General features: G+C 38.7%; 1 protein-coding gene across 1 annotated transcript; it reads right to left on the reverse strand.

The window, feature by feature from the left end:
• Positions 1-23,624: 23,624 nt before the first annotated feature.
• LOC133065883 (olfactory receptor 4C6-like) lies at positions 23,625-24,554 on the reverse strand. Its single transcript, XM_061156400.1, has one exon. It carries the CDS (start codon positions 24,552-24,554, stop codon positions 23,625-23,627), a length of 930 nt encoding a protein of 309 aa, XP_061012383.1.
• Between the last annotated feature and the right edge of the window lie 245 nt (positions 24,555-24,799).

Below are 24,799 nucleotides of genomic sequence, written 5' to 3' on the forward strand. Positions count from 1 at the left end.
TGACAGTGCTTTTACTCCTAATGTCTGCTTTCCCATGATCTAGACTTACAAATGTCTTCACTCATCCTTTTACATGTTCACAAATATAAAATATTTTAATTGGTTGCCACAGTGAAGATATGGTATCATTTAAGTGTGCAACACATTTAAGTCTTTAATAGCTCCTGAATATAATTGTATAGTCTTCAGATCCTCCTGTGTGCGTGTGTGGGTGCTAAGTTGCTTCAGCTGTGCCCAACTCTTTGTGACCTTATGGACTGTAGCCCGCCAGGCCCCTCCTGTCCATGGGATTCTCCAGGCAAGAATGTCGGAATGGATTGCTGTGCCCTTCTCCGGAGATCTTCCCGACCCAGAGATCAAACCTGCATCTCTTCTGTCTCCTGGACTGGCAGGCAGGTTCCTCACCTTTAGCGTCACCTAGGAAGCCCAGATCCTCAGGAGCCCACTTCTTTTTCAGGCAGTGTCATTGAACAAAGAACATCAAATAATGCAAACAGTGGAGAGAAAGAGCAAGGCTCTGTATTAATCTAACAAGTAGTTCTTAGGCTCTATATGTCCCTAATCTGTGAAGTTTCTAAGAGAAATACTATTTTAGAATCAAAATGCTCATTAAACATGAACAAACCAAACTGCTCTTTTTTTTTAATATAAAAGGAATTTCCAAAATTACTGTTAATACTTAGGCAATGGAGAGGACAGTGTCCTCAGAGTTTATGATCACAAGCTTTATGATTAGAAATCATTTAAAAGGTACTTAAATGTGCTGTGTTGTCCTGGATTGACCCCTAGAACCCTTAGAAAAGTGATAGAAGTGGAAAAGTTAGTGAAACGTGAATAAAATCTTGTGCTTCTTTAAGAGTAGTATAGCATCATTCATTCCACAGTTTTGACAAATGTGCTACTAGTAATGTGAGATGATAATTATTAGTGGAATATAACCAAGGACTAGACAGAAACTCTATATTATCTTGGCAACTTTTCTATTAATCTAAAATTATTCCAAAATGAAAAGTTAATTAAAATAATATAACAATTGTTCACTTTCCAATATAAAAAAATCTAGAAGCTACAGATTTATAGTCATGTGTCCCTGAAGAAACCACGAAGCTTCTAAGTCCTTTCCCATAAAATAGAGTGACATTTGTTCAAGCTGCTGACCTGTGAGTGTCAAATAAGACAGTTACTATGAACGGCTTTTCAATGCATAATTCAACAGGGAGATGTGTAATATTGATATAAACTTTAATTTTAAATAGTGTTTATACATACAAAGTGCACTGAAGAATTGAATCCATCATAAAAATAAAACAGGTTTCTAAGTCAGGTTTTTAAATAATGACGTCTTCTAAATTGCAACAAAATACCTCATTCATATTATCTAATCGGGAAATGTTTTAGCAAATATTTTTAGAGGCATAAAAATCACTATATTTCTCATATAAGTAACCCCAACCCTGAAAATTATTCTAAAAGTGAAATGAAGTGATATAAGTTTTATGGAAGATGATATTTCATTTATAAAAAAATTAGAAATATCCAAAATGTTGAACAAGATGTTTATGTAATTCAGTCTACTATTTATTGATAACAAAATATGCTATGAATGAAATACTAATTAATAATATAAAGACATACTTAGTGAAGAATTTTTGCAGCATGTTATATGAAAAATTATAGCAACCCTACTCATCTATACAGACATCTTAATTTAATTTTTAAAATCAAGAAGAATATGTATGAAGATAGTAGAGACTTTTTATTTTCAACATGCATTTTGAAATAATTACAAGAAAATTAACCTTAAAAATAAATTTTAAAGCCCACAACATCATATTATTCATCACCTAAGTATTTGTTCAGGAAAAGATGATGTTTGAGGATAATTTTATTACTTATCCCATGTAATTAATTTGTACTGGTGGAACAAATATGCTAACATAACATAGAATCTTTCACTAAAAGTATTTACCTGCTGTAAAGAATCCACGGATAGCCAAATCATAGGGCTAGCCCTCCCTATCAGTTTTAACTACATATATTTCTCTTGGAAACAGCTTGCTCTGTTCATATCTCTGAGAGAATGTCTCACGGACTTCCCTTTCCTGACAGCCATATTCTTCAGATGCTGGAGATGCTCAGCAGATTGCTGAGGGCCCTTCACACCATGAACTGTGGGCTCTGAGCCGTCTCTTGGATCTGGGGCCCTGGAAATTTTGCCTCCTGCCTCTTACTGTTTTTTCCCATTCATTTTGGCAGCAACGTTATTCTAGCATTGATCATTCTGAAAATAATATAGAAATCCCTGTGTCTAATTTAAAGCTGACATAGCTATTATACAATAGTTTACATAATAGTGTTATAAAATAAATATACTATTCAAAGTTATGTGAGAAATTAGGAATAAGGATATCATTATATGCAGTTTTTTCTATTTTAATATTAACTTAATAGATTAAAAACCCACTCTAATTACCTTCCAAGTTAAATTCCTTGAATCCACTGAATTTTTATCCAACACTGCTATTTGCTTCAACAATAATAGTTTAATTTTTCATCTATCTAAGTATATTCTTTTCCTTTACGGCTGAGAAGAAATGTTCCCTTCAGATTTCAGATCTTTTTCTCTCCCCTCAACATTGCTCTGCTGATTGCCCTGAAAGTCTCAGCTTCTATACTCTTACTATTTGGGGAATTTAGAGAAATAACCTTTCAGTGTTCTTACCTGTGTCCTTCCTGATGGACGCCTGAGCCTTTTTTCCTTCTGTTATCCTAGTGATTTAGTTCATATTAAGAGAGAGAAAAAGCCACAAAACTAGCACTAAAGCAGTTAGAAACTTCAGTCATTTAAATATTCTTGAACAATTCTGCAGCAGAAATTTAATGCTATTTATGACATCAAGTGTATGTAGAGAAAATACATACACTTAAAACCAGAAGACTCTGCTCTGTCAGTTGAGTAAGACCCTATTTCCCTTCATGTCCTTTCCTGGGCCACTCTTTAGTGCTTTTTGTGGGAAATTAACTGCTGTATTTCATATGAATAGCTATCTATATAAATCACCTTCCTCCTTCATTGATATTATGTAGTCTACTTTTTTAAATCTAAAACACTAGGATGAGGGGTCAATGAATGATAAATAAAACATATTAAGAAACAATAATTAAATGATAACAAGTTAAGAAACAATAATAATAAATGATAACATATCAACAAACAGTAAATAAAATGCTATTGACTAACTCTAACAAAAATACTCAGATGTTTTATTTTATAGTTATTTGGATTTAACTTGAAGATAAAAACCTGATGATATCTCTAATTTCATTAGACTTGAATAGGAACTTGCAACCCTCCAAAAATGTTTGTATTCAAACAGCTGCTACATATTCAACACTTAAATTATGTCGTCCTATCTAATTAATTCCACATGTATTATTTTATTTGTTTCCAAATCCTTTGGCCTTGTGAACATATAATCTCCATTAAAAATAAACATTCTGAGGGCAAAAAGGTTTATAGAACTGGCCCAAATGTACACAACTAAGTGATAGACCACAGCTTGCCTTGAACTTGGGAGCCTGCCCCACAATATCCATAAATTTACATGCTACATCACAATCTAAAATCACCTGTGAATATGCAAAATGTGAATTATAAATCTCACCATGTGTCGGTCTCTTGAAAATTCTCGTAATGGTAATATGCTTCTCTCTATGGTGAAAAACCCATTCAATAGCTGGTCAAAATGTGAAATATAAAATTTCTAAGTCTTACTTCTATATCTAAGAAAGAGAGATATTGCAATTCTGGTAAATGAGGTAAAGAATTTTCCCTACTGATTCTCAAACACTGTCTTCATGGTCTCAATGAAAACATAAAGAAGCACAAGTTTCCTCCTTGACCTGTAAGTGGAATTTAAAGAGGTTTCCCTGAGAAGTCATGAACCTTAGAATTGGATCTCAGCTCCCCTCAGGGTATGGAAATTTCCCATCATTACAGTTTTCCAAGACACAGTTATTTATGGTTTGACTTACTCAAGTGTTTGTAAAAATTTTATGACCCCAATCAGGTAGCTTGGTTTTTTTTTTTTTTTTTTTTTTTTTTTGGATTCTCCTGGGCTGCTTCTTCTTCTTCTTCTTCTTTTTTTTTTTTTTTTAATATTATTCAGCTTTTACTTTATTTTATTTTATTTTATTTTTTTATTAGTTGGAGGCTAATTACTTCACAACATTTCGGTGGGTTTTTTCATACATTGATATGAATCAGCCATGGATTTACACGTATTCCCCATTCCGATTCCCGCTTTCACCTCCCTCTCCACCCGATTCCTCTGGGTCTTCCCAGTGCACCAGGCCCGAGCACTTGTCTTATGCATCCCAGCTGGGCTGGTGATCTGTTTCACCATAGATAGTATACATGCTGTTCTTTTGAAATATCCCACCCTCACATTCTCCCACAGAGTTCAAAAGTCTGTTCTGTATTTCTGGGTCACTTTTTCTGTTTTGCATATAGGGTTATCGTTACCATCTTTCTAAATTCCATATATATGTGTTAGTATGCTGTAATGTTCTTTATCTTTCTGGCTTAATTCACTCTGTATAAGGGGCTCCAGCTTCATCCATCTCATTAGGACTGGTTCAAATGAATTCTTTTTAATGGCTGAGTAATATTCCATGGTGTATATGTACCACAGCTTCCTTATCCATTCATCTGCTGATGGGGATCTAGGTTGCTTCCATGTCCTGGCTATTATAAACAGTGCTGCGATGAACATTGGGGTCCACGTGTCTCTTTCAGATCTGGTTTCCTCAGTGTGCATGCCCAGAAGTGGGATTGCTGGGTCATATGGCAGTTCTATTTCCAGTTTTTTTAAGAAATCTCCACACTGTTCTCCATAGAGGCTGTACTAGTTTGCATACCCACCAACAGTGTAATAGGGTTCCCTTTTCTCCACACCCTCTCCAGCATTTATTGCTTGTAGACTTTTGGATAGCAGCCATCCTGACTGGCGTGTAATGGTACCTCATTGTGGTTTTGATTTGCATTTCTCTGATCATGAGTGATGTTGAGCATCTTTTCATGTGTTTGTTAGCCATCTGTATGTCTTCTTTGGTGAAATGCCTGTTTAGTTCTTTGGCCCATTTTTTGATTGGGTCATTTAATTTTCTGGAATTGAGCTGCAGGAGTTGCTTGTATATTTTTGAGATTAATCCTTTGTCTGTTTCTTCATTTGCTATTATTTTCTCCCAATCTGAGGGCTGTCTTTTCACCTTATTTATAGTTTCCTTTGTAGTGCAAAAGCTTTTAAGTTTCATTAGATCCCATTTGTTTAGTTTTGCTTTTATTTCCATTATTCTGGGAGGTGGGTCATAGAGGATCTTGCTGTGATTTATGTCGGAGAGTGTTTTGCCTATGTTCTCCTCTAGGAGTTTTATAGTTTCTGGTCTGACATTTAGATCTTTAATCCATTTTGAGTTTATTTTTGTGTATGGTGTTAGAAAGTGTTCTAGTTTCATTCTTTTACAAGTGGTTGACCAGTTTTCCCAGCACCACTTGTTAAAGAGGTTGTCTTTTTTCCATTGTATATCCTTGCCTCCTTTGTCAAAGACAAGGTGTCCATAGGTTCGTGGATTTATCTCTGGGCTTTCTATTCTGTTCCATTGATCTATATTTCTGTCTTTGTGCCAGGACCATACTGTCTTGATGACTGTGGCTTTGTAGTAGAGTCTGAAATCAGGCAGGTTGATTCCTCCAATTCCATTCTTCTTACTCAAGATTACTTTGGCTATTCGAGGTTTTTTGTATTTCCATACAAATTGTGAAATCATTTGTTCTAGTTCTGTGAAAAATACCATTGGTATCTTGATAGGGATTGCATTGAATCTATAGATTGCTTTGGGTAGAATAGCCATTTTGACAATATTGATTCTTCCAATCCATGAACACGGTATGTTTCTCCATCTGTTTGTGTCCTCTTTGATTTCTTTCATCAGTGTTTTATAGTTTTCTATGTATAGGTCTTTTGTTTCTTTAGGTAGATATACTCCTAAGTATTTTGTTCTTTTTGTTGCAATGGTGAATGGTATTGTTTCCTTAATTTCTCTTTCTGTTTTTTCATTGTTAGCATATAGGAATGCAAGGGATTTCTGTGTGTTAATTTTATATCCTGCAACTTTACTATATTCATTGATTAGCTCTAGTAATTTCCTGGTAGAGTCTTTAGGGTTCTCTATGTAGAGGATCATGTCATCTGCCAACAGCAAGAGTTTCACTTCTTCTTTTCCTATCTGGATTCCTTTTACTTCTTTTTCTGCTCTGATTGCTTTGGCCAAAATTTCCAACACTATGTTGAATAGTAGTGGTGAGAGTGGGCACCCTTGTCTTATTCCTGATTTCAGGGGAAATGCTTTCAATTTTTCACCATTGAGGCTGATGCTTGCTGTGGGTTTGTCATATATAGCTTTTATTATGTTGAGGTATGTTCCTTCTATTCCTGCTTTCTGGAGAGTTTTAATCATAAATGAGTGTTGAATTTTGTCAAAGGCTGTCTCTGCATCTATTGAGATAATTATATGGTTTTTATCTTTCAATTTGTTAATGTGGTGTATTACATTGATTGATTTGCAGATATTAAAGAGTGCTTGCATTCCTGGGATAAAGCCCACTTGGTCATGGTGTATGATTTTTTTAATATATTCTTGGATTCTGTTTGCTAGAATTTTGTTAAGGATTTTTGCATCTATGTTCACCAGTGATATTGGCCTGTAGTTTTCTTTTTTTTTGTGGCATCTTTGTCTTGTTTTGGAATTAGGGTGATGGTGGCCTCATAGAATGAGTTTGGAAGCTTACCTTCATCTGCAATTTTCTGGAAGCGTTTGAGTAAGATAGGTTTTAGCTCTTCTCTAAAATTTTGGTAGAATTCAGCTGTGAAGCCATCTGGTCCTGGGCTTTTGTTTGCTGGAAGAGTTTTGATTACAGTTTCGATTTCCTTGCTTGGAATGGGTCTGTTAAGATCTTCTATTTCTTCCTGGTTCAGTTTTGGAAAGTTACACTTTTCTAAGAATTTGTCCATTTCATCCAAGTTGTCCATTTTTTTGGCATAGAGCTGCTGGTAGTAGTCTCTTATGATCCTTTGTATTTCAGTGTTGTCTGTTGTGATCTCTCCATTTTCATTTCTAATTTTGTTAATTTGGTTCTTCTCTCTTTGTTTCTTAATGAGTCTTGCTAATGGTTTGTCAATTTTGTTTACCTTTTCAAAAAACCAGCTTTTAGCTTTGTTGATTTTTGCTATGGTCACTTTAGTTTCTTTTGCATTTATTTCAGCCCTAATTTTTGAGATTTCTTTCCTTCTGCTACCCCTGGGGTTCTTCATTTCTTCCTTCTCTAATTGCTTTAGGTGTAGAGTTAGGTTATTTATTTGGCTTTTTTCTTGTTTCTTGATGTAAGCCTGTAATGCTATGAACCTTCCCCTTAGCACTGCTTTTACAGTGTCCCATAGGTTTTGGGTGGTTGTGTTTTCATTTTCATTCATTTCTATACATATTTTGATTTCTTTTTTGATTTCTTCTATGATTTGTTGGTTATTCAGAAGCGTGTTATTTGGCCTCCATATGTTTGAAGTTTTAACAATTTTTTTCCTGTAATTGAGATCTAATCTTACTGCACTGTGGTCAGAAAAGATGACTGAAATGATTTCAATTTTTTTTAATTTTCCAAGACCAGATTTATGGCCCAGGATGTGATCTATTCTGGAGAAGGTTCCGTGTGCACTTGAGAAAAAGGTGAAGTTGATTGTTTTGGGGTGAAATGTCCTATAGATATCAATTAGGTCTAGCTGGTCCATTGTGTCATTTAAGGTTTGTGTTTCCTTGTTAATTTTCTGTTTAGTTGATCTATCCATAGTTGTGAGTGGGGTATTAAAGTCTCCCACTATTATTGTGTTACTATTAATTTCCTCTTTCATACTCATTAGCGTTTGCAGTACATATTGCGGTGCTCCTATGTTGGGTGCATATATATTTATAATTGTTATATCATCTTCTTGGATTGATCCTTTGATCATTGTGTAGTGTCCTTCTTTGTCTCTTTTCACATCCTTTATTTGAAAGTCTGTTTTATCTGATATGAGTATTGCGACTCCTGCTTTCTTTTGGTCTCTGTTTGCGTGAAATATTTTTTCCAGCCCTTCACTTTTAGTCTGTATGTGTCTTTTGCTTTGAGGTGGGTCTCTTGTAGACAGCATATATAGGGGTCTTGTTTTTGTATCCATTCAGCCAATCTTTGTCTTTTCGTTGGGGCATTCAACCCATTTACATTTAGGGTAATTATTGATAAGTGTGGTCCCGTTGCCATTTACTTTGTTGTTTTGGGTTCACGTTTATACAACCTTTTTGTGTTTCCTGTCTAGAGAAGATCCTTTAGCATTTGTTGAAGAGCTGGTTTGGTGGTACTGAATTCTCTCAGCTTTTGCTTATCTGTAAAGCTTTTGAATTCTCCGTCATATCTGAATGAGATCCTTGCTGGATACAGTAATCTAGGTTGTAGGTTATTCTCTTTCATTACTTTCAGTACGTCCTGCCATTCCCTTCTGGCCTGGAGGGTTTCTATTGATAGATCAGCTGTTATCCTTATGGGAAACCCTTTGTGTGTTATTTGTTGTTTTTCCCTTGCTACTTTTAATATTTGTTCTTTGTGTTTGATCTTTGTTAATTTGATTAATATGTGTCTTGGGGTGTTTCGCCTTGGGATTATCCTGTTTGGGACTCTCTGGGTTTCTTGGACTTGGGTGGGTATTTCCTTCCCCATTTTAGGGAAGTTTTCAGCTATTATCTCCTCGAGTATTTTCTCATGGCCTTTCTTTTTGTCTTCTTCTTCTGGAACTCCTATGATTCAAATGTTGGGGCGTTTCACAGTGTCCCAGAGGTCCCTGAGGTTGTCCTCATTTCTTTTGATCCTTTTTTCCTTTTTCCTCTCTGCTTCATTTATTTCCACCATTTTATCTTCTACCTCACTTATCCTATCTTCTGCCTCTGTTATTCTACTCTTGGTTACTTCCAAAGTGTTTTTGATCTCATTCATTGCATTATTCATTTTTAATTGACTCTTTTTTATTTCTTCTAGGTCTTTATTAAACATTTCTTGTATCTTTTCAATCTTTGTTTCCAGGCTATTTATCTGTAACTCCATTTTGTTTTCAAGATTTTGGATCATTTTTATTATCATTATTCTAAATTCTTTTTCAGGTAGATTCCCTATCTCCTCCTCTTTTGTTTGACTTGGTGGGCATTTTTCATGTTCCTTTACCTGTTGGGTATTTCTCTGCCTTTTCATCTTGTTTAGATTGCTGTGTCTGGACTGGGCTTTCTGTATTCTGGAGGTCTGTGGTTCCTTTTTATTGTGGAGGATTAACCCAGTGGGTGGGGTTAGACGATTGGCTTGTCAAGGTTTCCTGGTTAGGGAAGCTTGCGTCAGTGTTCTGGTGCGTGGAACTTGATTTCTTCTCTTTGGAGAGCAATGGAGTGCCCAGTAATGAGTTTTGAGATGGGTCTATGTGTTAGGTGTGACCTTGGGCAGCCTGTATGTTGATGTTCAGGGCTATGTTCCTGCGTTGCTGGAGAATTTGCGTGGTATGTCTTGCTCTGAAACTTATTGGCTCTTGGGTGGTGGTTGGTTTCAGTGTAGGTATGAAGGCTTTTGGACAGTCACTTATTACTTAAAGTTCCATGTAGTCAGGAGTTTTCTGGTGTTCTCAGGTTTTTGGCTTAAGTCTCCTGCCTCTGGATTTCAGTTTTATTCTTCCTGTAGTCTCGGGACTTCTCCAACTATACAGCCCTGATAAGAAAACTTCTAGGTTAATGGCTAAAAGATTCTCCCCCGTTAGGGACACCCAGAGAGGTTCACAGAGTTACATGAAGAAGAGGAGAGGGAGGAGGGAGATAGAGATGAGCAGGAGGAGAAAAAGGGGGACTCAAGAGGAGAGAGACAGATCTACGCAGCTGTCTGTTCCCAGAGTGTTCTCAGTAGCCCAGTCACCTACAAAGATTCACAAAATTGGATTGGGAAGAGAAGGGGAAAGGAGGAAATAGAGGTGTTCTGAGGTAGAAAACAGAGAGTCAAGATTGGGAGAGAATAATCTTCAGTTTAAAAATAGGGCTTCTCTTCTTTTTTTTTTTGTAAGGTTATAGTGTATTGAAAACGAAAATTAAGGAGTAGTAGAGGAGTACTATAGGACTTTAAAGAAATAAGAGAAAAAGAAATATAGAAAATAGAAGAGAAAAAGGAAAGAAAAAAAAGAAAGAAAAAGAAAAGAAAAAAAAGGAAAGAAAAAAAAAATTGTTTTTTCCCCTAATTAAAAAAATCGTAAAAATCTATGGAAATGAAAGTTAAGGAGTAATGGGGGAGTAATAGGGGATTTTAAAGGAAAATAAAAGAGAAAAAATAAGAAAGAAAAAATAAAAAAAAGAGAAAAAAGTAACATTATATCTAGGAGTTTCTCTGGAGCTGTTGCGGTCAGTGTGGGTTCGGCTCAGTTTCAGATAGCTCCTCATTCCAGCTTACACTTCTCGATATCTACAGACCCCTTCCGGTGTAGTTGGTGTTTTCTAGAGGGATTTTAATCTGTTGCACCAGTCCCTTCTGAAGCGGTTCCCTTTGTTTATTTGGCTTCTGTTTGCCGTCTCTTCAGAGCCTCATTTCCGCCCTGACACAGGCGGGCGGAGGTGGACTCTTATTCAGGTAGCTAGTTCCGTCGCTCTGCGGCGAGGGGCCGGAGCTCCGGGGAGGGGCTGGCGCTGCAGGGAGGGACTGGCGCTGCGGGGAGGGGCTGGGGCTGCCGGGAGGGGCTGGCGCTGCGGGGAGGGGCCGGCGCCTCGGGGAGGGGCTGGGGCTCCCGGGAGGGGCTGACGCTGCTTTCTCCGTCTGCGCTGCTCAGGCCCCCGGCTGTTCTATATGGAGCGCGCCCCGCGCTGCGCGAGGTTCCAGCCCTCGGGTGTTCCACAAAAGCGCGGAACGAAAAGCTGCGCCTGCTCTCTGTGCCTTCCCCGTCAGAGCGGTCCAGGCAGCCAGGGGCTTGGTGGGCGCACTCTCCCCAGGTGTGGCGCGCCCCCTCCCTTCCGCGGACCCAGTCTCAGTTTCCGCGGGCGCCAGTCGGGTGCGCGCGCCTTCTGCCCTCCGCGTCCCCAGCCCCAGTCCCCGCCCGCGCCGGTCGGGTGCCTGCGCCCTGGGTCTCGCCGCGACATTCCCCTCCCCCCTGCCTCCTGCCTCCGGCGGGGCTGGGTCGGTCCGCAGCCTGCAAGCTCTTCTCTGGACTTTCTCGGTCTCTTTGTTCTGCGAACGGCCGGCAGTGTGTTCCGGCCGGTTAATTTACTCTCTCTCTTTCGGTCTCCCACAGTTCAAGTTGGCAACTCACAGAAGCTCCCTCCGATTGTCCTCAGGGCACTCAGCCCCAGACCCTACCCCAAGCAATGCCGCCTAAGACTCCCTTCCCGGGACGGATCTCCGTCCTTAGCTCTTTTGTCTCACTTTTTATCTTTTATATTTTGTCCTACCTCCTTTCGAAGACAATGGGCTGCTTTCCTGGGCGCCTGATGACCTCAGCTAGCGATCAGAAGTTGTTTTGTGAAGTTTGCTCTGCGTTCAGTTATTCTTTTGATGCATTTGTAGGAGAGAAAGTGGTCTCCCCGTCCTACTCCTCCGCCATCTTGGCTTCTCCTGGGCTGCTTCTATTTGTAGATGCTTTCAATTCCCTTCATGTTCAGAAAGAGAAAACTGTAGAAATTAGGACAAAACATAGTCCCTTTGCAGACTGCGATGAAATGCGTGTTTATTTGCTAAATGCAAAAGATGACTTCTGGGATAAGGCACAGTATCAATCCAGAAAGGCATGTACTGTGTGGGGACTAGAGCAAGTCATGCTTACTAAAGAGTAACAATTTTATGTGCGAATGTTTTTCATGCAAAAATCTATACATTAATCCAAATTCCGTTTTTCTTCTCTCAGTACTTGGTCTCGATATGCCATAATTTTTAAATTAATTAAAAGTTCAATTTCCAGATCTTAAAGAAATCTTTCTCTTTTAAATTTTTTTTTTTTTTTTTTTTTTTTTTTTAAGAGCAAGATTGACTGTTTACTCTGATGGACTGTAGCATTGCAATTGAAGCTGGAGGGAGAACCGGGGCTTAGCTCATGAGGTCCCTGCAGAGAGTCTATACCAATGATGTGCCTCTCTATACACTCTTGTATTCTACCTATTTTTTAATGCTTAGTCACACTCCCCAGAAAGAAGCACTGTTGAAGTGATTCATCAGAAATGTAAATATTCGTAATTGCCTAGACTTCATTTGCACATGGTATTAAGGGACAAGTGCTATTATATTTTCAATGAAATTTTAGATGCTTTTCCTGACATGGAATAGCCATCTGACATGGACCAACCACACTCCTAGAGGGGATATTTTAAAATTATTACTCAACAGCAGGACTCCAGCAATTAACCTGGAATCCTGGTTCCTACTTCAAAGCACGTGTAACATCTTTTACTTTATTCCAAGTCCTGATTTACTTAATTCTTTATTATTTGCTTCAGCTAGAGGAAGTGAGTGGGATAAGAAATAATATTGTGATAATGGGATGGGGCAGATAATGTAACAGGTATGTTATAGAAATAGGGTAATTTCAGAAAAACCTGACAAATCAGAAAAGAGAGAAGGACATGAGGGGATGATGTAGAGGGGAGTTAGTGACAATATGGCTCTTCCAGAATTTATCCAGTAGTCCATGCTTCCTGACAGATTAAAATTCCATCCTGAAAATTAACTAAATAAATTATAGCATTTATATTAAATCTACAAACACAGAGGACTCAAGTCTGGACCATTTTTTCTGTTCTTTAGGATTCTTTATTCATGGGAATATAGCAAAAAATTTACAAGCTAGAGCCTTGTGGTATGTTCTCAGTTCAGTTCAGCTCAGTTGCTAAGTCGTGTCTGACTCTTTGCGACCACATGAACCACAGCATGCCAGACCTCCCTGTCCATATCTAACTCCTGGAGTTTACCCAGACTCATATCCATTGAGTTGATGATACCATCCAACCATCTCATCCTCTATCATCCCCTTCTCCTCCTGCCCTCAATCTTTCCCAGCATCAGGATCTTTCCCAATGAGTCAGCTCTTCGCACAAGGTAGCCAAAATATTGGAGTTTCAGCTTCAACATCAGTCCTTCCAATGAACACTCAGGATTGATTTCCCTTAGGATGGACTCTTTGGATCTCCTTGCAGTCCAAGGAACTCTCAAGAGTCTTCTCCAACATCACAGTTCAAAAGCATCAATTCTTTTGCACTCAGCTTTCTTTATAGTCCAACTTTCACATGCATACATGACCACTGGAAAAACCATAGCCTTGAATAGATGGACCTTTGTGGACAAAGTAATGTCTCTGATTTTTCACATGCTATCTAGGTTGGTCATAACTTTCCTTCCAAGGAGTAAACGTCTTTTAATTTCATGACTGCAGTCACCATCTGCAGTGATTTTGGAGCCCAGAAAAATAAAGTCAGCCATTGTTTCCACTGTTTCCCCATCTATCTGCCATAAAAGTGATGGGAGTGGATGCCATGATCTTAGTTTTCTGAATGGTGAGCTTTAAGCCAACTTTTTCACTCTCCTCTTTCACTTTCATCAAGAGGCTCTTTAGTTCTTCTAAACTTTCTGCCATAAGGGTGGTGTCATCTGCATACCTGAGGTTATTGATACTTCTCCCAGCAATCTTGATCCCAGCTTGTGCTTCATCCAGCCCAGCATTTCTCATGATGTACTCTGCATATAAGTTAAACAAGCAGGGCGACAATATACAGCCTTGATGTACTCCTTTTCCTATTTGGAACCAGTCTGTTGTTCCATGTCCAGTTCTAACTTTTCTTCCTGACCAGCATACAGATTTCTCAAGAGGCAGGTCAGGTGGTCTGGTATTCCCATTTCTTTCAGAATTTTCCACAGTTTATTGTGATCCACACAGTCAAAGCTTTGGCATAGTCAGTCAATAAAGCAGAAATAGATGTTTTTCTGGAACTCTCTTGATTTTTTTTGATGATTCAGCAGATGTTGGCAATTTGATCTCTGGTTCCTCTGCCTTTTCTAAAACCAGCTTGACCATCTGGACATTCACGGTTCACATATTGCTGAAGCCTGGCTTGGAGAATTTTCAGCATTACCTTGCTAGTGTGTGAGATGAGTGCAATTGTGTGGTAGTTTGAGCATTCTTTGGCATTGCCTTTCTTTGGGATTGGAATGAAAACTGACCTTTTCCAGTGCTGTGGCCACTGCTGAGTTTTTCAAATTTGCTGACATATTGAGTGCAGCACTTTCACAACATCATCTTTTAGGATTTGAAATAGCTCAACTGGAATTCCATCACCTCTACTAGCTTTGTTTCTAGTTATACTTCCTAAGGTCCACTTGACTTCACATTCCAGGATCAACTCCCTTACAATTATACAGTGGAAGTGAGAAATAGATTTAAGGGATTAGATATGATAGACAGAGTGCCCGATGAACTATGGACGGAGGTTCATGACATTGTACAGGAGACAGGGATCAAGACCATCACCAAGAAAAAGAGATGCAAAAAAGCAAAATGGCTGTCTGAGGAGGCCTTACAAATATCTGTGAAAAGAAGAGAAGTGAAAAGCAAAGGAGAAAAGGAAAGATATACCCATTTGAATGCATAGTTCCAAAGAATAGCAAGGAGAGAGAAGAAAGCCTTCCTCAGTGATCAGTGCAAAGAAATAGAGAAAAACAATAGAATGGGAAGACTAGAGATCTCTTCAAGAAAATTAGAGATACCAAGGGAACATTTCATGCAAAGATGGGCTCAATAAAGGACAGAAATGGTATCGATCTAACAGAAGCAGAAGATATTAAGAACAGGTGGCAAAAATACACTGAAGAACTGTACAAAAAACATCTTCACAACCCAGATAATCACGATAGTGTGATCACTCACCCAGAGCCAGACATCGTGGAATGTGGTGTGTTCTAACAACTAGTAAATCTAGTTTCCTATTCTTCTCTTTTCTTCTGTCACCAAACTTATTTAAAGACAAGCACACATGAATATAATTTTAGAATTGTTATATCAATTTCCATGAAAATATGCTGTGTCATTGGGACCAGTTTAAGAAATCTGTTAGTCATTCAGGTGGAAATACCATGGAAGAATTTGGATTTCCAGGTCTCAACCTCAAAGAATCATTTCTCAAAGAAATTGTGCCAAGAAAGATGGGATGAAACACTGCTGATGGATTCTGTAAGATGAGAAGTGAGTGATGACAGCTATGTGGAATAACATAGAAGGCACTGGTGACCCGGAAAGGAGAAGTTTAACTGAAGTTGGCTGAAAGGGTTTAAACAGAACACAAAGAGAGAAAGGGGAGACAAGTGTTAAAGAATCTCTTGTGTTTTGTAAGAAAGAAGAGAGAATGAAATGAAAGAGTAGCTGATAAAGAAAAAGGAATCAATGGGAGATTTTACTTTATTTTATTTTATTTTTGTTATTAGTTGGAGGCTAATTACTTCACAACATTTCAGTGGGTTTTGTCATACATTGATATGAATCAGCCATAGAGTTTCACGTATTCCCCATCCCGATCCCCCCTCCCACCTCCCTCTCCACCCGATTCCTCTGGGTCTTCCCAGTGCACCAGGCCCGAGCATTTGTCTCATGCATCCCACCTGGGCTGGTGATCTGTTTCACCATAGATAATATACACGCTGTTCTTTCAAAACATCCCACGTTCACCTTCTCCCACAGAGTTCAAAAGTCTGTTCTGTACATATGTGTCTCTTTTTCTGTTTTGCATATAGGGTTATCATTACCATCTTTCTAAATTCCATATATATGTGTTAGTATGCTGTAATGTTCTTTATCTTTCTGGCTTACTTCACTCTGCATAATGGGCTCCAGTTTCATCCATCTCATTAGAACTGATTCAAATGAATTCTTTTTAATGGCTGAGTAATATTCCGTGGTGTATATGTACCACAGCTTCCTTATCCATTCATCTGCTGATGGGCATCTAGGTTGCTTCCATGTCCTGGCTATTATAAACAGTGCTGCAATGAACATTGGGGTGCATGTGTCTCTTTCAGATCTGGTTTCCTCAGTGTGCATGCCCAGAAGTGGGATTGCTGGGTCATATGGCAGTTCTATTTCCAGCTTTTGAAGAAATCTCCACACTGTTCTCCATAGTGGCTGTACTAGTTTGCATTCCCACCAACAGTGTAAGAGGGTTCCCCTTTCTCCACACCCTCTCCAGCATTTATTGCTTGTAGACTTTTGGATAGCAGCCATCCTGACTGGCGTGTAATGGTACCTCATTGTGGTTTTGATTTGCATTTCTCTGATAATGAGTGATGTTGAGCATCTTTTCATGTGTTTGTTAGCCATCTGTATGTCTTCTTTGGAGAAATGTCTGTTTAGTTCTTTGGCCCATTTTTTGATTATGTCATTTATTTTTCTGGAATTGAGCTGCAGGAGTTGCTTGTATATTTTTGAGATTAATCCTTTGTCTGTTTCTTCACTTGCTATTATTTTCTCCCAATCTGAGGGCTGTCTTTTCACCTTATTTATAGTTTCCTTTGTTGTGCAAAAGCTTTTAAGTTTCATTAGATCCCATTTGTTTAGTTTTGCTTTTATTTCCAATATTCTGGGAGGTGGGTCATAGAGGATCTTGCTGTGATTTATGTCGGAGAGTGTTTTGCTTATGTTCTCCTCTAGGAGTTCTATAGTTTCTGGTCTTACATTTAGATCTTTAATCCATTTTGAGTTTATTTTTGTGTATGGTGTTAGAAAGTGTTCTAGTTTCATTCTTTTACAAGTGGTTGACCAGTTTTCCCAGCACCACTTGTTAAAGAGGTTGTCTTTTTTCCATTGTATATCCTTGCCTCCTTTGTCAAAGATAAGGTGTCCGTAGGTTCGTGGATTTATCTCTGGGCTTTCTGTTCTGTTCCATTGATCTATATTTCTGTCTTTGTGCCAGGACCATACTGTCTTGATGACTGTGGCTTTGTAGTAGAGTCTGAAGTCAGGCAGGTTGATTCCTCCAGTTCCATTCTTCTTTCTCAAGATTACTTTGGCTATTCGAGGTTTTTTGTATTTCCATACAAATTGTGAAATCATTTGTTCTAGTTCTGTGAAAAATACCATTGGTATCTTGATAGGGATTGCATTGAATCTATAGATTGCTTTGGGTAGAATAGCCATTTTGACAATATTGATTCTTCCAATCCATGAACACGGTATGTTTCTCCATCTGTTTGTGTCCTCTTTGATTTCTTTCATCAGTGTTTTATAGTTTTCTATGTATAGGTCTTTTGTTTCTTTAGGTAGATATACTCCTAAGTATTTTGTTCTTTTTGTTGCAATGGTGAATGGTATTGTTTCCTTAATTTCTCTTTCTGTTTTTTCATTGTTAGCATATAGGAATGCACGGGATTTCTGTGTGTTAATTTTATATCCTGCAACTTTACTATATTCATTGATTAGCTCTAATAATTTTCTGGAAGAGTCTTTAGGGTTTTCTATGTAGAGGATCATGTCATCTGCAAACAGCAAGAGTTTCACTTCTTCTTTTCCTATCTGGATTCCTTTTACTTCTTTTTCTGCTCTGATTGCTGTGGCCAAAACTTCCAACACTATGTTGAATAGTAGTGGTGAGAGTGGGCACCCTTGTCTTATTCCTGATTTCAGGGGAAATGCTTTCAATTTTTCACCATTGAGGGTGATGCTTGCTGTGGGTTTGTCATATATAGCTTTTATTATGTTGAGGTATGTTCCTTCTATTCCTGCTTTCTGGAGAGTTTTAATCATAAATGAGTGTTGAATTTTGTCAAAGGCTTTCTCTGCATCTATTGAGATAATTATATGGTTTTTATCTTTCAATTTGTTAATGTGGTGTATTACATTGATTGATTTGCAGATATTAAAGAATGCTTGCATTCCTGGGATAAAGCCCACTTGGTAATGGTGTATGATTTTTTTAATATGTTCTTGGATTCTGTTTGCTAGAATTTTGTTAAGGATTTTTGCATCTATGTTCATCAGTGATATTGGCCTGTAGTTTTCTTTTTTTTTGTGGCATCTTTGTCTGGTTTTGGAATTAGGGTGATGGTGGCCTCATAGAATGAGTTTGGAAGTTTACCTTCTTCTCCAATTTTCTGGAAGAGTTTGAGTAAGATAGGTGTTAGCTCTTCTCTAAATTTTTGGTAGAATTCAGCTGTGAAGCCATCCGGTCGTGGGCTTTTGTTTGCTGGAAGATTTTTGATTACAGTTTCGATTTCCTTGCTTGTGATGGGTCTGTTAAGATCTTCTATTTCTTCCTGGTTTAGTTTTGGAAAGTTATACTTTTTTAAGAATTTGTCCATTTCATTCAAGTTGTCCATTTTATTGGCATAGAGATGCTGGTAGTAGTCTCTTATGATCCTTTGTATTTCAGTGTTGTCTGTTGTGATCTCTCCATGAGATTTTACTTTAAAGATGAAGGGTATAACATATTTGATTCTTTGCTGAAGTAAAATAATCAAGTAAAAAGTGAAATGTAGATAAAATAGATATAGAAGCTATTTTTAGACCAATGCCCTCACGCAAACAAGAAGGAAATAAGGTCTAGTGTACAATAAAGAGGTTGATTTCTTTGCATAGGAGCATAGATAATGAATGAATTTTTAAGAGTAGGTAAGAAGGTAGCAAATATCTGAATGGGTGCTTGAAAATTGGTAGATATAGTTGCAAGAATCTAAAGAAGTTCCCTTCAGATAGCTTACATTTTCAGAATGATATAGCAAGTAAGCTTATTTAATGTCTCCAAATAAGTTGGATGTTTGCAGTAGTTTTTTGTGTTTTTTTAGGCCAATACTCTCCTTCAAATTAAAATGTTATCTTATTACTACTTTGTAATGTCTTTGTATCATAAATAGTGTTGAAATTTTCTATTACACAGATTAGATTATTTACAATCAATTATCTCCAGTGAGTTTCTTTTAAAAAGCAGCAAGACCAAGATTTGTTTCAAAATAAGAGCATTAAAGAACCAAACAAAAAAGGTGAGCAGTGAGCTGAAAAGTAATATGTTTAATGAATAAAGCTATTTCATGTGAAGAAACTAGGGAGACCTACAGAAGAGAGAAGAGATTTGTGGAATCTAATTGTGGATAACAACTTCAGCATGAATGCTCAGAATGGCCTTACCTTTGTAATAGAAAACGTAAATTCTGAACCTACTCTGATGCTAGAGAATTGCCAAAAATATTATTTAGCTTTAGGGATCTCATTATGAACCTTCCAATTCTCATAATTAAAATAGTAAAAGTGATCATCAGAAAGTTCTCACAGAGATCAACATTTACACACTGTCAGGACTGCAAGGAGATCCAACCAGTCCACCTAAAGGAGATCAGTCCTGGGTGTTCATTGGAAGGACTGATGTTGAAACTGAAACTCCAATATTTTGGCCACCTGATGCGAAGAGCTGACTCATTTGAAAAGACCCTGATGCTGGGAAAGATTGAGGGCAGGAGGAGAAGGGGATGACAGAGAATGAGATGGTTCGATGGCATCACCAACTCAATGGACATGGGTTTGGGTGGACTCCAGGAGTTGGTGATGGACAGGGAGGCCTGGCATGCTGCGGTCCATGGGGTCGCAAAAAGTCAGACACGACTGAGCTTCTGAACTGAAACTGAGCAGTTTTTTCTTCTTCTTTGACATGAGGCAAGAGAAATAATTATTAGGTGAATCCAGATGTTCAATTTTAAGATATTGTAGGCAGCCAGTAAACATTACGCTCTGTTATGATGTAGCAAAAATCAAATGAACACTCCCTGCCAGGACAGCGCATGCATACCAAGTTGCGTCAGTCATGTCCTACTCTTTACGACCCTATGGAGCCCACCAGGCTCCTCTATTCGTGGGATTTTCCAGGCAAGAATACTGGAGTAGGTCCCCACGCCTTCCACCAGGGGATCTTCCTGACCCTGGGATTGAACTAGCGTTTCTTATGTCTCCTGCATTGGCAGGCATGTTCTTTACCACTAGCATCATCTGGGAAGCCTATGTGCAAAGATGTTTGACGCCAAATTGCTGAGTTATCCATAAACACATGGAGGATTTGATTTTTAATTATTATTCTAATCAAAATTATTCTGATGCCCATAATTCTTTTTGAACTTAAAAGTCAAAAAACAACAGATTTCTTGATCAGAAGAAATTTGTTTAATTTTCACATCTTGCCTTGCATCAGAAGAAACCTGTGTAATTTTCACATCTCACCTTGCATCACATTCCCTCCTGTCCATTGATTATCCTGACCTTCTTCTATTCAAGCTGGCTTCTACCTTATAAGTTTTTCACAAGCTTTTCCATAGTCCCTTGAAATGCTCTTGTCATGGATGTGTTTAAGAATGATTCTATCTCATCATTTAGAAGTTTAGAAGTAACCTCTCAGAAAAGCCCCACTGTCCACCTAACTAAAGTTGCCTGGTCACATATGCACCATTCCATTACAATTTCTGACAATCGGTTAACACTTCATGACTTTGTTTTCATTTCTTGTATTGTCTCCTGCACTAGAATGCAATCCCCAAGGTAAAAGAGAAGCATCACCTTATTCATGACAGGTGCCCCTCATCGGACACCTCATACAATGCAACCAAATATTCTTCAGTAGATAAATGAACCTCAAAGTTTTCGAAAATAGCTGATGATAACTAACATGAAATATCTACTGTACACATGTTTTGTGTATAAAAATAAATACTGGCTTAATTATTGTCTTTGCTTTAAATACTATGACTGATATTGTAACTATTTCTATCATATATACTATGTATTTTAAAGCTAAGAAAACTATAACAGAATGCTAATTTAGTCTAAGACATTAGATTTCCCATATACTAGGTAAGGGAGACTTTTTAAAAGATATCAGTGTTTCTCTGCTGCTGCTGCTGCTGCTGCTGCTGCTAAGTCACTTCAGTCGTGTCCGACTCCGTGCAACCCCATAGACGGCAGCCCATCAGGCTCCCCCGTCCCTGGGATTCTCCAGGCAAGAACACTGGAGTGGGCTGCCATTTCCTTCTCCAATGCATGAAAGTAAAAAGCGAAAGTGAAGTCACTCAGTTGTGTCCGACTCTTCGCGACCCCATGGATTGCAGCCCACCAGGCTCCTCCGTCCATGGGATTTTCCAGGCAAGAGTACTCTCTAGTGACAGACAAAGCAAGATCTGGAGGAAAAGAAATGTCACTTGCATTATAAAATCCAGCTCTATGATGTAACAGCAAGAAAAAATTTTCCCACAGTTAAAGAAAAATTTAGACCTTTACAGAGTTACTTTTTTTTCATAAAGGCCATAGCTACAGACACTAGATTCTGAAGTATCTTGACTCCCAGTGTGAGTGATTCTTATTCTGCTTCTCTAAAGGAGAAATAACAGCAGCAGAGAATTTTGGCAGTGCTGTATTCCTTATTAAATAGTAAAGTACTGAGTACAGTACTAATCTGAAATTGTGTTTGCTTCCAAAAGTTTCCAGAAAAGACACTTGGAAACATGCAAGCCAGATAATTCTAACTCCTATATTGTATATATACATAAACACACACACATACACACACATATATATTCACCTCTACATTTCAGTATTAATTTGTAATATTAAAAAACAAGTTACTTTCATACTTATATTCATTCAAAGATATTTATTAAGCACCTACTAGCTTACTGACAGTGTTCTATCCATAGCATGAAGCAATAAACATAATCCTTGGCCTTACAAGGATTACAAATTTGTTCGAAGGAAAAGATAAAATAAAAGCCAAGAAATATACATGTTTCGATGCTGTTCTCTCGAAACATCCCACCCTTGCCTTCTCCCACAGAGTCCAAAAGTCTGTTCTGTACATCTGTGTCTCTTTTTCTGTTTTGCATATAGGGTTATCATTACCATCTTTCTAAATTCCATATATATATGTGTGTGTCAATGTATGACAAGACCCACTGTGGTATTGTAAAGTGATTAGCCTCCAACTAATAAAAATAAATGAAGAAATAATAATTAAAAAAAGCTAATAAAAAAAGCCAAGAAATAATTTTTAAAGTATAGTTTGTGACTTTGATACTAAGGATATAATCAGATGAAGAGTTAAAGAGTAACCTAGAAGAATGGCTAGAGAAAGCCATCAGGGAAAACTTGTTTAAGGAAATGAGAGTTCATCTAAAAGAGGGGGGAAAAATGAGATAGAGACAGAGAAGAAAAACTCTGGGAAAGAGAATCTCAGGAGTGAGCAGAGTAAGAAAAGCAAAAGCCTCAAACTAGAAAAGGCTTCAATTACTCAAAAGGCAGGATAAGAAAATAGAGAGAAAGAGAAAGTGGCCAGAGCCTTGTGAGAAAGGGAATGGAGCCCAAAATGCACTGTAGAGGTGGGGAATAACAGGATTACAGAATCTTCACCTGATTTGCATGATTAAATGATGCCAGTGACTGCTGTATCCTCAATAGATTGGAATGAATGGGAAGGTAAAGGCACCCTGTATGCAGGTGAGGAAGCAACAGTTAGAACTGGACATGGAACAACAGACTGGTTCCAAATAGGAAAAGGAGTACGTCAAGGCTCTATATTGCCACCCTGCTTATTTAACTTATATGCAGAGTACATCATGAGAAACGCTGGGCTGGATGAAGCACAAGCTGGAATCAAGATTACCGGGAGAAATATCAATAACCTCAGGTATGCAGATGACATCACCCTTATGGCAGAAAGTGAAGAAGAACTAAAGAGCCTCTTGATGAAAGTGAAAGAGGAGAGTGAAAAAGTTGGCTTAAATCTCACCATTCAGAAAACTAAGATCATGTCATCCAGTCCAATCAGTTCATGGCAAATAGTTGGGGAAACAGTGGAAACAGTAGCTGACTTAATTTTTCTGGGCTCCAAAATCACTGCAGATGGTGATTGCAGTCATGAAATTAAAAGACACTTACTCCTTGGAAGGAAAGTTATGACCAACCTAGACAGCATATTAAAAAGCAGAGACATTACTTTGCCAACAAAGGTCCATCTAGTCAAGGCTATGGTTTTTCCAGTGGTCATGTATGCATGTGAGAGTTGGACTATAAAGAAAGCTGAACACTGAAGAATTGATGCTTTTGAACTGTGGTATTAGAGAACTGTGGTGTTGGAGAACTCCTTCAACTGCAAGGAGATCCAACCAGTCCATCCTAAAGGACATCAGTCCTGGGTGTTCATTGGAAGGATCGATGCTGAAGCTGAAACTCCAATACTTTGGCCATCTCATGCAGATAGCTGACTCATTTGAAAAGACCCTGATGCTGGGAAAGATTGAGGGCAGGAGGAGACGGGGACAATAGAGGATGAAATGGTTGGATGGCATCACCTACTCGATGGACATGAGTTTGAGTAAACTCCGGGAGTTGGTGATAAACAGGGAGGCCTGGCATGCTGCGATTCATGGGGTCTCAAAGAGTCGGACACGACTGAGCAACTGAACTGAACTGAACTGAACTGAACTGAAAGGCACATTGTCCTTGTAAGAAAGACTGCTCTTGGCATGTAAGCTAATGACCACACAAGGCCCCTTGTCTCATCCACAGTTTCCTCATGGCGTTTTTCACCTCCACATTCCTCAAGGTGTAGATCAGGGGATTTAACATGGGTGCAACGATGGTGAAGGACACAGCCATTGCCTTGTCTATGGGGTAAGTGACCACAGGCCTCACGTACAAGAAAATACAAGGCATGAAGAACATGAAGACCACCATGAGGTGGGAGCCACAGGTGGAGAGGGCTTTACACTGCCCTTCAGAACTGCAGGACTTCAGGGAGCAGAGAATGACCACATAAGAGGTGACGAGGATAAAGAAGATGGTAACAGACATCACCCCACTGTTGAGGATGACTAAGAGGCCCAGGGTGCAGGTGTCCATGCAGGCCCGTTTCAGCAACGGAAACAAATCACACATAAAATGATCAATGACGTTGGGACCACAGAAGGGAATTTGATACATGAAGAGAAGCTGCACAGTTGCATGGATAAATGCCCCCACCCATGACCCTCCCAGTAGTAGGCAGCACACAGGAGGCCTCATGATGGTCTTGTAGTGAAGAGGCTTACAGATGGCCACGTAATGGTCATAGGCCATCACAGTGAGAAGGATGATGCCCACTCCACCAAAGAAGTGCTCAGCGAAGAGCTGGGCCATGCAGGCTTTGAGCGAGATGGCAGTGCTCTCAGAGAGGGAGTCCACAATCAACTTGGGGGCAATAACAGAAGAGCAGGTGACATCCTTGACGGACAAGGAGGTAAGGAAAAAATACACGGGTGACCTCAGACTCTGACTTGTGACCACAGTTACCACTGTGAGGAGGTTCCCCAAAACAGTGGACACGTACACGATTAGGAACATAGCAGAGAGTATTTTCCGCAGCTCTGGGTTCTCTGCAGTGCCCGAAAGAATGAATTCCGTCACATTGTTGGGGTTCCCCATTTACTGCGGGCTGAGGTAAGCTTATCTCTCTAAGCTGGAAAATCTACAAAAGAGTATTATTCTAAGTTAGTAATTATTACAAATTTGGGATTTTTATTTTTTGGACTCTCTTTCACACCGTCTTGACTTACCTTTTCCTTCAGCCATCAGTACAGCAGCTAGCTGCAAACAGTCGTATCCTGATGACACCTTGATCCCTGTCATTACCCCTGTAACACCGCTAACCAGTGTATCTCTTTTCTGAC

This window comes from Dama dama, chromosome 1, assembly GCF_033118175.1.
Source record: "Dama dama isolate Ldn47 chromosome 1, ASM3311817v1, whole genome shotgun sequence".
In the NCBI taxonomy this organism is placed as follows: domain Eukaryota; kingdom Metazoa; phylum Chordata; class Mammalia; order Artiodactyla; family Cervidae; genus Dama; species Dama dama.